General features: G+C 37.7%; 1 protein-coding gene across 1 annotated transcript in view; it reads left to right on the top strand.

The window, feature by feature from the left end:
• The window catches only part of LOC114478769 (retinal-specific ATP-binding cassette transporter-like), a 74,028-nt gene that overhangs the window by 6,325 nt on the left and 53,442 nt on the right, over nucleotides 1–14,261 (top strand). The window contains exons 8-12 of the mRNA XM_028472026.1: nucleotides 5,039–5,128; nucleotides 10,984–11,221; nucleotides 11,908–12,047; nucleotides 12,217–12,333; nucleotides 12,958–13,155. Of these exons, the coding sequence (XP_028327827.1) occupies nucleotides 5,039–5,128; nucleotides 10,984–11,221; nucleotides 11,908–12,047; nucleotides 12,217–12,333; nucleotides 12,958–13,155 (783 nt within the window). The remainder of the gene's footprint in view (nucleotides 1–5,038; nucleotides 5,129–10,983; nucleotides 11,222–11,907; nucleotides 12,048–12,216; nucleotides 12,334–12,957; nucleotides 13,156–14,261) is intronic.

The following is a 14,261-nucleotide window of genomic DNA, read 5'->3' as shown; positions in this document are numbered from 1 at the left end:
AAATGAATAAAAAGACCTAAAATCAAGGTAAATGTTGGATGAGACACAGGAAAGTGTTAGACAAGCACGCAGACACAAATAAATAATGTATAACATGAGCTAAGGGGTACTTACGATAAGAAATAAAGGCTAAGGGGTACATGGGACAATAAAGTTTAGGAAACACTGAGGTAGAGTGGAGCTGCGACTGAGTGTAAACACTACTAAATATGCTCTGTTCTCTTTGTCTGGTTTCCTTACTATGTGTGTGTATGTTCAGGTTCAGCCAGTGATGGTCATGTGACTAGCTCAGGGAGTTCTCATGGCATTATCCGTCTTGGCCTGCTTCTGTAATGGGCTTATGTTGTACCCCCCCCCCCTGGCTGCGAGTTGTTCTATAAGACATGATGCTGCTTTTTGTATCTACGCTGCACCGTCTTCTGCCAAGCCTATAATGTGTTGACCATAGATGTAAAGTATGTTTACTAGTTGATGTTGCAGACATTTAAAAACAGATTTGAAGGCTTGACGTTGAATTGACTTTGCATTAACCTTTAATTTTCTCTCTTAAATGACCTCATAAGTTTAGTTTGTTAAATCTATTTATCTTCAAACTGCTGAGCAGAAATCATATAGAAATATGCGAGATTTGAGTTGTTATGCAGCAGATTATAACTTCAAAGCGTCACAGCTCCTGAAGGAAATGAGTAGAAATAGCCAAAGAAAGTCAAGTGAAAGAAAGGAAGTTTTATTTGTTCATCCAGGATGCATTCTTTCATTTAATAAAGTATTAGAAAGACCTCATTCCTGGAGCTACTACTGTAGATAATCATGAAGTTGTAACTTTTTTGTCTGCAAGCACATGGAGCAGTTGTTAATCCCACCAACCACTCGTTGCACATGTTACAGACACTAACTCCCTTTCCTCATGTTTTTCATCCCCTGACAACGACGTAGCCCAGCTCCACCTGGTTCTTACTTACTTATCTTTGCAGGAGGAGCTGGTGATGACAAGCAGACAACCACTTTGATCTTTGTTAGCTAGACTAAAAGTGCACGAATCTGCAGACTCTGTGTTGTTAATCAATACTATTGGCTATTCCTTCCGGAATAATCTAGAGCAGCGGTTCTCTAGCATTTTCTCTTATTTCTGAATCCAAGTTTCCCCTTTGTCCAACTACAACATTTTGTTTAGAAAAATATTTAAAAACAACTATAATGATGGAATGAATGAGTGATAACACACATTTTAAAGAGTTGCTTTTTGTAAATAAATGGAAAGAAACAGTATTTAGTGCCCGTGACCCTAATTTTGGCATTTTTTTTTTAGAATTAGTTTTTGATCATGTTTGAACTGATATATGGATTAGAGTTAGGGTTATATATATATATATATATATATATATATATATATATATATATATTCAGTTTATTTCCGACATGGTTGCATTCACAGAAGTTTTGTTATTTCTTTTTTTTGTTTTGTACATGTCGAAAAAGGAGACGAGAGAAGCAGTTTGCTTATCTAGGTCCCGTCCCCTGTTTAAAACACAGAACATTTACATCAAAGCTTGTCTCTCTGGTCAAACAGTCTTTGGTTCTTCTGAGCACAATTATAATTTTTTTTTTTTTGTTTGTTCTTTTTTATGTAGGATTCATTCTCATCTGTAGTCAGTGTTGTCTTTTTTTTTATTCCTCCTCCTCTCCATCGTTGTTCGTGTCGTCTTTCTTCCCTGCAGATTTCATTCCCAGCCGTTGTTTGCGTTCCTCGTGTTGTTGTGATCTTCTGTTCGTGAAGATTGAGTCAATTGTGTTCATTGACCAGTTGATAAATTCCATCTCGTCGATGTGTTGATCACGTATTCTTGTAAGAATGCATATATATATATATATATATATATATATATATGTATATTTATTTCTTTTTTGGTGAAGTAGATTTTTTTAGTTGAAGAAGATTTCTATTTCACAAATGTGAAAGTATAGAAATACAGAAAGGAATTGAAAAAATTAAAAAAATATCTTTCAATTTAAAAAGAAAGTCAGGCGACCTCATTTAAATTCCAGGCAACCCTACAGTATATGGGGTCCCGACCCCAAGGTTGAAAAACACTGATTTAGTGGCTCTTGAATAGATTTATTTCTCAAGTTTTTTATCCGGTCAACTCACACCTAGGGTGGGACCAAGACTGACATTTCATCTGTTATTTTTTCCTCTCTCTCTCCCTCTCTTTCTCTCTCTCTCTACCCCCTGTAGTGCATTGCGTACCCCTAGGGGTACACGTACCCCCATTTGAGAAACACTGCTCTAGAGAGTGTCTTAAACTTATTCTACACCAGGAAGTAGGGATACAATTTATCTGTTGAATGTTCTTTTTTTCTAGAAACACCAAAACACAGAATAATGAAGGTTTGCGATTATGCAATGATGAAGAATTAAACAGTAGGGTAGAGATTCAGGTTAATGATGACAGAGTTTGTTGCCCCTTTAATGTTTTTTTTTTAATGCCATCTTGTTAAGTCTACTTTTAAAGCTGCTGGGGACGATTATTAGAGTTTTCTTTCTATTTTTTTTTTTTTACCATCAATAAAGACATGGTAGACCTCATAGATCAATAAATTAAAGGTGTTTCTTCTGAAAAAATGGGCGAACAAATGGTCATGTGACCTGAACATTAGAAAGGTTTTACACATTGCATCGTGAGATTTGGAATCCTGCAGAAGAACACAAAGACAGCGCAAAATATCTTTAAAACCACAAGCTGGAAATAAAAAGGCCTTGATTATGGACGGGGCTCCATGAGCAGTTAAGACACACCCAGTCTTTACTATATAATCTCCAAATAACAATCTATGCTATGCTAACTAGCTACTAAATACTCGCTACACCTCTCTGTTCATAATTCTCTCAATCCAATCTACTCGCCACAGATTGCAGAGAAAACAGGTGCTAGTTTTTATAGGAGGGGCGGGGCCAACAGTGGTGGTTTGTGATGTAAGAAGCCACTAAAGCATTACAAACCACTATTCTCAAATTTGATCATAATTAACCGGGTTTCATCACATAGAGGTCAGTCGCTCTTACATTTTACAAATGAATATGGCAAATTGAAATACTTTGACTGAAATGTCAAGAGTTGAACTAGGATCAATCATCATCAGCAGAAGAAAGTGATTTTGGAATTTAGTAAATTGTTTTAACATAATTCATACCATTATTCTGTTGCCAGACAAGACAGTGGTTTGCTTGGCACCTTTTTAGTTGTATTTGTTTATGGTGTTCCCCCCTGATATGACGTTACGCGGCTTTCGGCCATATTTCGGGCATATTCCGTGGAAAGCAACTTTCAATCCATGAAAACACCACAAAATGTCACTTTGGAAGTGTTTTTTGGGGACACACTGGAATCAGTAGTGGATGAAAACAACTTTTGGATGAAATGCAGTTACAGTTCAAAAAATCTTACCGTAATTATCATCTCTACTGGCTTTAAATTAAAATATAGGAATGCAATTACAGTAGTGAGCACTTCCCCCACCCTCTTCTTTTAGACTCCTGACTGTTTTCTCCCATCGTCCTCTCTGCACACTCCCTTCCTTTTCCCCGGCTTTCCCTCTTTACGCCACGCTACTTCCCTTCGTCCGTGTTTCACTCATTGAAATGCAGGCACCAGGAATGCGAGAGGAAGGATATCTCATGTGTTTGTTTGTCTTGGCGCCCTGGATTTCCTCAGCCTCAGCACTTTGCCTTGTCCAGCCATTTTCTGACACCTACTGCTAATGGTTTCCCAAGAAGATAATGTTCCACCAGGAGCTTCGGGGTGATGGGTTATGGTTGCTTATCAACCACATCAAAACAGATTCCCAGTCAAAATAACACAACTGTTAGTCAACACAGTATATTAGGGGTGGGGACCTCTGGGTACCTCACGATACGATACGCGATACAAAGCTCACGATAACGATGATCTCATGATATGACGATAATGCGATATATCGATATATTGGTCAGAAATCAATCTGCGATAATCTATGACATAAGAAAAAAAAAGATTAAGTGAAAAAATACAATTTTTATTTTATATAAAACAGAAAGACAATAAATTGAAAAAGTGTTCTATGAACAGTGACACTATTTTAGTGCAACATTTCTGTAAATAAGTGTCAACATACCAATGTAAATTAATAAGTATCTCCAATAGTGCTTTATGTAAACAAAAAATAGTGTTTTTCTTACCAGTGACACCATTATAGTGCAATATTTCAGTAAACAATATATTGGTTCCTTCAACAAACAATGACAACATTTCTTTGAAGACCTACCTGCACATTTTAGTGAAAAAGCAGAAACAGTTTTGAAAATAATAAAATAAATCTTAAAACCAAAAAAAAGAATTTTTTTTTTAAAAAATGTAAAAAAAAAAATGTAAGAATTAAAAAAAAAAATTGATAGCGCGAGCATATCGATAATCGATTGTGCGAAAAAATATTGCAATATATCACCGTATCAAGATATTGTCACACTCCAACAGTATATGTCCAGTGCTTTAAAGCTACATTATTGATCACTGCATCTCTGACACAGAATAACATACTGTATGATGTGCAACTTTACTCTAATTTTTTTGGATCTTGGGCATTTGTTCTTGGCAACAACAAAAAGTGCTTTTATTTTGAAGGGGATTTAATCACGAGGCTGCATACTTAACTCACACCCTTCAAAAAAAAAAAGGGCGGATATAATATGAAATAATAAAAAGAGGTAATTCTTAAGTACATAACATTTCTTCACTTCTAATTTTTTTCAGATTCTGGGTAAAATCTGATTCCTACATATTGTTTTAAAATAAACCGTTATACATTTTGGTTGTATCACTACAATAATCTACCTTTAAAAAAAAAAAAATCATTAACAATTTAAACTTCAATGTTGTATTATTAAAAATGGAAAGATTTCAACATCTTCCATGATTTGGGTTTGAGCTTGTTATGAAGGGGTGACCCGAGCAGCTGATCTACAGACCTCTACTGATTGTTTTTCATAACTTTGTTGTCACAGATGCCAAAGGTGTTGGACAGCACCTCCCAAGGAATCGACTTGAACTACTGGAGTCGGATTTTGAAGGCAGTGTCAGGAAAGGTCAGCCTTGTAAGTGCACCGTTTGAGCCGATCAATGCCGTTTCCCAACTTTTCTCAGCCGTGCACCATCAGAGGCACCAGTATTTTTAGTTCTTGGAGGAAACTGGCCTTTTTCCTCTGCAGCTTGTTTGAGACTCACGCCCACGTAGGCCTGAGTGATGAGCTCAACAATGTAGCGGTCAGATGTTAACAACCCAGATGTGGACTGTGCACGTCACAATCGGTGGCTGCAAACTCAGATAGTCTCACCCTTTGATCAGTTTATGGTAAACCGTCATAATATAATATCTATGAATTGAAGTGGAAACTATAAAAAAGAAAAGGAACAAAAAACTCTTTGTTAACAAGAAAAACCCCAACAGAGAAAACAACCAAAGATGTTCAAAATATTATATACGATCCATGTACACTCATAATTGCAATAATATGTTTGCTCGAGTGGGAAGAAGACTTAGTGAATCTCACTCCCATTTCTTAACTATACAATTTTATAATATTGCTTCCTAGTCTGCTGGGACTTCTAGAAATATACATGAATGCAATGCAAAAATACCAACAGTGGTAATAAATTCACAGATAAAGACAAGACTAGCCATAGATGTAATAGGCAGTAATAGCAGTAATAAGATACATCTACTGTATATTAGGTCCTATTCCTCCAAATCCTGAAGAAGCTCCACTTTGGCATTTTAGAGACTGGAGTTCTATGGAGTTAAATAAACACATGATAAGAAAACCAGTTTGAGATATTTGGATATTTTGTGAAATAACAATATTTAATGGCCAACCTCATCAGCCCTTCTGAAACAGAGAAAAAAAGCTCAAAAACAAACATGACATATATATTAAAAATCAAAACTATAGGGAACTCTTTGATAGAATAAGGTCTGATTTATAGTTAATTATGCTTGTCCGTCATCACAATCTGCTCTAATCACATTATCAGGTGTGTCATGTGCACATTATCCAGAATTATAACAGAAAACAAGCCGTCCAATTCATCTGGAATGATGAAAGAATGATGACTTCTCTGCATAGGTCGTATTATGACTCAGAGAGACATGATAAAATACTACACAAATATGGGCAACAAATACATTCACACCTCACTTTATATCGTCATCCAATGGCCTTGGGCAACAAATACGTACAGTATTTCATTGAGAGTCGTTTCTATTATTTTTTATTAGGAAGCAGAACAGAATCAGTCTAAACATGAAAACTCGAACAATGCAGCACTTCCTAAATTTTCCAAGTTATAGTAGAACCAAAAGCAAGCAAAAAAGACAAACAGAACAACAAATGTAGTATGTAAATACCATAAAGTACAAGTACAAGTAAATCATACATAAGATACTAAGTACAAATAAAAAGTAGCTCAATTAAATAGTACTCAAAGTAAAAGTTACTAGTTACTTTCATGTTTATTTTTAGTAATAAATCCTGCCACAGTTCCCTTCCATACAGTAAACATTTCATGTATAAACTTACAGTGCGTACGGAAAGTATTCAGACCCCTTTAAAGTTTTCACTCTTTGTTTCATTGCAGCCATTATCTAAAATCAAAAAAGTTCATTTAATTTCTCATTAATGTACACTCAGCACCCCATCTTGACAGAAAAAAACAAAAATGTAGAAATTTTGGCAAATTTATTAAAAAAGAAAAACTGAAATATCACATGGTCATAAGTATTCAGACCCTTCGCTCAGTATTGAGTAGAAGCACCTTTTGAGCTCGTACAGCCATGAGTCTTCTTGGGAATGATGCAACAAGTTTTCCACACCTGGATTTGGGGATCCTCTGCCATTCCTCCTTGCAGATCCTCTCCACTTCTGTCAGGTTGGATGGTGAACGTTGGTAGACAGCCATTTTCAGGTCTGTCCAGAGATGCTCCAATGCTTTAGGTCAGGGCTCTGGCTGGGCCAGTCAAGAATGGTCAGAGAGTTGTTCCGAAGCCAGTCCTTTGTTATTTTACTGTGTGCCTAGGGTCATTGTCTTGTTGGAAGGTGAACCTTCGGCCCAGTCTGAGGTCCTGAGTACTCTGGAAGAGGTTTTCTTCCAGGATATCACTGTACTTGGCTGCATTCATCTTTTCTTCAATTGCAATCAGTCGTCCTGTCCCTGCAGCTGAAAAACACCCCCATAGCATGATGCCGCCACCACCATGTTTCACTGTTGGGATTGTATTGGGCAGGTGATGAGCAGTGCTTGGTTTTCTCCACACATACCGCTTAGAATTAACGCCAAAAAGTTCAATCTTGGTCTCATCAGACCAGAGAATCTTATTTCTCATAGTCTGAGAGTTTTTCATGTGTTTTTTGGCAAACTCTATGCAGGCTTTCATATGTCTTGCACTGAGGAGAGGCTTCCGTCTGGCCACTCTGCCATAAAGCCCTGACTGGTGGAGGGCTGCAGTGATTGTTGACTTTGTGGAACTTTCTCCCATCTCCATACTGCATCTCTGGAGCTCAGCCACAGTGATCTTTGGGTTCTTCTTTACCTCTCTCACCAAGGCTCTTCTCCCACGTTTGCTCAGTTTGGCTGGACGGCAAGGTCTAGGAAGAGTTCTGGTTGTCCCAAACTTCTTCAATTTAAGGATTATGGAGGCCACTGTGCTCTTAGGAACCTTGAGTGCTGCAGAAATTACTTCGTAACCTTGGCCAGATCTGTGCCTTGCCACGATTCTGTCTCTGAGCTCCTTGGGCAGTTCCTTCGACCTCATGATTCTCATTTGCTCTGACATGCACTGTGAGTTGTAAGGTCTTATATAGACAGGTGTGTGTCTTTCCTAATCAGGTCCAATCAGTTTAATTAAACACAACTAGACTCCAATGAAGGAGCAGGACCATCTTAAGGAGGATGAGAAGAAATAGACAGCATGTGAGTTGAATATGAGTGTCACAGCAAAGGGTCTGAATACTTATGACCATGTGATATTTCAGTTTTTCTTTTTTAATAAATTTGTAAAAAATTCTATATTTCTGTTTGTTTCTGTCAAGATTGGGTGCTGAGTGTACATTAATGAGAAATAAAAAGAACTTTTTTGATTTTAGCAAATGGCTGTAATTAAACAAAGAGTGAAAAATTTAAAGGGGTCTGAGTACTTTCTGTACCCACTGTAAAAAGGTGGTGTTGTGCATCACGTTTAATCTGATTGGTTTCACAATGTCTGTTGATCATTTTGAAACAAAAATAATAATAATTTAACAGTTGGGTGTAGAAATGTAACAAATTACTTCTTTTAAAAACATTCTTAAGTGGAAGTAAATTTACTGATTTAGAAATATACTCAGGGTCCAAGTACCCTTAAAAGCAACCCAGTTACAATAACCCAAGTACTTTGACCTCTAGAAGGCACCCTCAGAAAAATATATCTGACATTTGCACACACCCAACACAGCATAACGTAGATGGCTGTTCATCATAGGAATGGGATGCACACAAGGTTCCTGCTGCTTAACAGAAGGTTTTCCTTGCCGCCATGATGAATTCATGTTGGGTGTGGGATACATATGTATGTGTATATACGTATATATGCATATGTGTGTATCCATAAAATGAAGAGTCCGTCCTTAAGACTGCTCTACTGTAAAGTGTCTTGAGATACCATTGGTTATGATTTGGCGCTATACAAATAAAGATTGATTGATTGATTTGACTGAGTGGAAAAAGCGCTGACAGTGCAAATCAAATTCTGGCTACAGAAATTTCACACATTCCACACTCCATGTTTGGAGCCCTACAGATTGACGCCACCCTTAGATTTCACCTATGCATCCCATGCTATGCATCGGCCCCAGTGTTTTACTGTAGGATTTTTGATTCCTTGTTGTTTTTCTCCATTTGTGCAAAATGAGTTGCACGCTCTGGTGGGTTGATTTGGATCTACAGTGTGAGTGATAGAATAAATATTATTCATTAGGAACTATTTCTGTTTGGCTTCGTTTATGGTAAAACCCAAAAAAAAACAAAAAAAAAAAAACAGAATAGCCAAGGTATTAAGTAAAATCTTGAGTACTTAGGAAACAATATCATATTATTGCACACATTAAAAACTAATTATTGATCTATTGCTAGGCTTTATACATGAAATCTCCACCGTGTGCTACGCAAATGAAAAAGGGATGGAAGTGATTGAGATGTGGCTTTTAGCACGTTCACTGTAAATCTCATGGGAATTGCATCACATCATCACGTTCGCTGTGGTAAAAGGAGAACGGGTGAGAGAGAGGGGAACATTCCTGTGAGGTGACATCCTGTAGGTGGGACCTCTGCATCGCTGTGGGGACAAAGAGGCGAGCCAAAAACCTCTCCCACTCCAACCCCTCCTCAAAAGAACAAGCTAGAAGGCGTCTGAAGTGGAGGGTTAAGGGCAGCTGCATGTTCGCTCTCAATGTGTAAACATTTGCTTGTAGTGGGGGGTGAATCAGAAGTCTAATGTGTCAGTTTTATCCCTGCTATCAACCCTGAACTCAAACAGCTTCACTCCACCTCTGTCCAACATCTGTACGGGATCATCTTGGACCAAAGCTTTAAAGTCCACACACTATAAGAGCCTATTACTCAGCCCTAAAAATAAAATCAGTGCCAGATAGCGTCATATTTCCTTTAAACCCAAATGATATAGAGGGGAGCAGAAAGGAATTTGGACATTAAGTCCCACCCTGACTTTTAAAAGGAGAAAAATGTCTCCTAACCTGCATGTATTTCTTATCTTTATATAAGAATAGTTGATATAGTTTATTTCTGTTGTTAATGCTAAAAAAAAATCTGTGACACGGTATGAATAGATTGGTATAATCAGAGGTGAACGTAACTGATTACAAGTACTCACTGTAATTGTAATTACTGTAATTGAGTTGCTTTTATTGGGTACTTGTACTTTTTTGGGTAAATTTCTAAATCAGTAATTTTACTTGTACTTAAGTACGTTTCGACACCCAAATGTTACTGACTACATTATTATTTTTTTTGTTTTAAAATGATCATTGGACATTGTGAAACTACAAACAATGAAATGACCACACAACAATCAAAGCCATCACATCATAGTCGACCAATCGGATTAAACATAATGCGCGGCGCCAAAACGCCATTGAATTCTAGTTATTTCATAGTTCATAAATGTATCCATACTAAAGCCTGAGCATTTTTTTTTTATTTATTTTGAATTGAATTAATTTGTGTTACTTTATTTTTTTAAAAAAACAATTGCACATTTTGGACAAACATTTTATATTATACAGATGCCTTTGTGGAAAATAAATAAAGTTCCAATTGTGTAAGATCTCATCTCTTCCTTTGTAAGTTTATACATGAGATGTTTACTGTATGAAAGGGAATCGTGGCAAGATTTATTACCAACAATAAATGTGGGGGGTGAAAGTAACTAGTAACTTTTACTTTGAGTACTATTTAATTGAGCTACTTTGTACTTGTACTTGAGTATTTTATCTATGACTTACTTGTACTTGTACTTGAGTACAATTTCAATCAAATAACAGTACTTCTATTTGTGTGGGATATATTAGTACTCTTTATGTGTAAAGAGTAACTTAACTAACTAAATTACTGCCCTGTGTGGAATTAGGTGACAATGGTCATTTTTAACATTTTTTTATTCATCTATCTTCCTTTTCACATCTTGTCTATTTCAAACAGGCACTACACTCAATAAATTCTTCAAAATGTATTTCTTATCAGACAGAATAATTCTGTCTTCACCAGCATGTGTGTGACACTAGCCCACAAAACATAGGGAGAAACTAATCATGTCACTAGATTTTAAATCAGCTGTTGTGTCTACATTTTAAATACACATCAATGCAGCTCAGCTTGAACTGTGTCCCTGTCACATGTGAAGCTGATGGAGCAGGAGAGCTCTCAGGAGCTCCTGAAGGTGATCCAGTCGCTCTTCAAACCTGGGGGTCCTCCATCCTTCACTCACCTGATGTCCAGTGTGTCCAGTCTCTTCTGTGGGTACCCTGAAGGAGGCGGCTCCAGAGTCCTGTCCTTTAACTGGTACGAAGACAACAACTATAAGGTGTTCCTGGGTGTGAACAGCTCCAAAAGTCCCAACTATGACTACGATGACAGCACCAGTGAGTAAAACATCTGGAAACTTCATACTACATAGAGTCTATCAGCTTTTTTTTTTTTTTTTTTTTTTACAACCATCTCCTGATTAACAAAACTAAAAAGTCTGGATTTGCATTAGTATATTGCGGTGGTTCTCAACTGGTGGGTTGGGATCCAAAAATGGGTCACGGACCTGTACTGGGTGGGTCGCGGACAGCTGGTCAAAAATAAATACAATGTCTCTCATGTCGGACTTGTCTTTTATTTTGAAAGAAACTCTTTTGTTGACAAGCATGCTGTGAAATGTATGTTGCACAGGAAAATATATAGATTCATGTTTTAAAAATGATTATATATATATATGTGTGTGTTTTCAACAGCTTATTTTGACAAACTAAGTAATGAAGTGGGTCGCGATTTAATAACCGTAATAACCGTAGAAAAATGAGGGTCCCAGGGTGAGACCAGTTAAGAACCCTAGGAAAATGTTATAGCAATTTGTCTTACAATCTTATAAAATAATGAGGATTATTGATTATAAGACATTTTCTGCACTGTCAAATTATTTTGTGAGATCACCAGAAATTCATTGCGTACATTGAAAACCCCCCCCCCAAATTTTTTTTTTTTGAGTGAAAAGTTTTTCTTTCTTTGTCTTCATGTTACGCAGAAGAATAACTGATGCTTGTCTTTTTCTCTGCATGCTCAGCTCCCTTCTGTAATGCTCTAATGCAAACCCTGGAGTCCAACCCTGCCACAAAAATAGTGTGGAATTCTGTCAAGCCTCTGCTGATGGGAAAAATCCTGTACACCCCCGACTCACCTGCAGTCCACAAGATACTCAGAAGTGTAAGCGAGACCACCTCTAGCCGGAACATTCCTTCTACCCTATCCTTTACCTGCTTTACTCACTTTCTTTAAACCAGAGTGTGGGGGGGATTAAACCCCTAACATCTCTGGAGTCAGAGAAAAAATGAAAGTTGGGCGATGTAGTTGATGTGCACGTGTGTGTGTCCAGGCCAACACAACCTTTGAGGAACTGGAAAGGCTTCAGATAATGGCCAAAGCTTGGGAGGAGATTGGGCCTCAGCTCTGGACTTTCTTTAACGACAGCGTCCAGATGAACATGATCAGGGTACGATTCTCTACGTTATTGAATGACAGCTTTCAGTTTAGGAAAGCATTTACCTTAATCCCCAATTTCCTCTTTATTTGTGAAACTTTCTGTGTGATGAATATGACAATGTATAGACTACAAAGGGTTTGTTTAGTTAAGTACTTGGGGTTAATCTGACCCCAGGGATAATTTGCCTCCAGAAAAAAATGATTTTAAGAAAATTGTTGACCAAGTTTTTGTGTCAGGCAAATACATAAATAACCCGTTGATAATGAAACATCGACCTGTTCTCTAGCACTACCATCAGGCCAAACTTTTAAATTAGAGTTAATTTATCTTGAATACTTTTCATCAAAATGTTCTCCAATTTCACAATTTTTACAACAGCTAAAACAGCTTGGGCTCAAATTGACCCCAGAGGAACACCATTATGTGCAATATATGTTCAGCACATTGAAAAAAATATCATCATGATAATTTTATGCTTAATCAGTTGTACCCATCTGATTAGGAAAAGTCATGAAATATGAAGCAAGCAAATTTTTTTCTAATGATGAAAATTGAATGGGGTCAAATTGACCCCAAGGATTATAGGAGGGTTAACCTTCTACTTTAACCATCTGCTGTTTGTTTTTTATGCAGGATACCCTGAGGAACCCAACAGTGATGCATTTCATGGACACTAGTTTAGCAGAAACAGATTTCACAACTAAGGACATCCTGAACCTTTTGCACAACGGCCCTGAAGAGGAAAGAACTGCAGGGATGCCAAACTTTGACTGGAGGAACATTTTTAAGATCACCGACCAAATGATACGCATGTTCAACCAGTACGGAGAGGTAATGAATGCTTCTCTGTTGTTATCATTCCTGTTAATTCTTCCTATTTGTCACATTCCCAGAACCATGTAATTGGTCTTTTTTGTCTTCTACCATTAATTCCGTAAAGGGGGAGTGTTGGTCCTCCAGGTCTGCTCATGGAGATTGCAGCGAGGCCTTTTGAAACCGAGCCACTCAGTGCAGCTTTAGAGCTTCTTTTGAACGGTTGCGAGAACAAGCCTGCTGTCACCCTCCTCCTTTGCCGCTTTTGTCGAGGCAGTGAAAAAGTAGACCGTAGGAGGGAATGCGTCACCCCCCCCCTCACAAGCTGAGTGCTGTTTAGTGCATTGAATCAGTCATTCACGGCTGCAAGTGAAAAGGGCAAATGGCTCTTTCCATCTTCCGTGCCTCCCTTGGCTGATTTATTGGGGGGGGGGCTCCCATTTTGGATGGAGCACTATCAGCGCAGGCATCACAGTTTGTCTCTTTGTCTCCAAGTTCAGTGGCAAACCTCTTTAGAGGCTCACAAACAAACCAGGTCCATCTAACCAATTAGATACAGCTGTCAGCTATCATTGAGCTGAGGAGAAACTGCAGCAGCATCAGGTTCCCTCACACTGAACATCTCATCCTGGAGTGAACAACCCTGTGCTGTGAATGTATGACCACATAACGGTGGATGAATGGCTGGTATAGTCGACGAGAAATTAGATAATGGACCAAGTTTATGAGCTGTGTGAGAATTATTATCTCCTCCACAAAAAAAGACATCCTGTGTGTAGATTAAAGTAGCACAGAAACAATCAGTAAGAGTAAATGTACATTTACAAGCATCATATAGTCAGCTGAGATAATCGGTAAGAGTCACAGCAGAAGTTCATCTTCACTTACCTTCTGCATCATTTACTATACCGTTGCTGATTAGGGTGGTTCACAATATAATGGTATAAAAAGAAGTTCTCCAAATTTTGCCAGATCGTATTTTGTTTTGTTAGTATTGTTATCCGTTTTTTCTTCCGTCGTTGCTAGCTCCTCCTACACCGTTTGTCCAATTTTGACAAATAAGCTATCAAAAAACTATAAAAGTTCCTGAGATTTATGCTTGTACTTTTATAATTTGTAACTTT

The sequence above is a fragment of the Gouania willdenowi genome, chromosome 17 (assembly GCF_900634775.1).
Source record: "Gouania willdenowi chromosome 17, fGouWil2.1, whole genome shotgun sequence".
In the NCBI taxonomy this organism is placed as follows: domain Eukaryota; kingdom Metazoa; phylum Chordata; class Actinopteri; order Blenniiformes; family Gobiesocidae; genus Gouania; species Gouania willdenowi.
The sequence above is the reverse complement of the archived record's forward strand: the minus strand, read 5'-3'. Positions and strand labels throughout refer to the sequence as shown.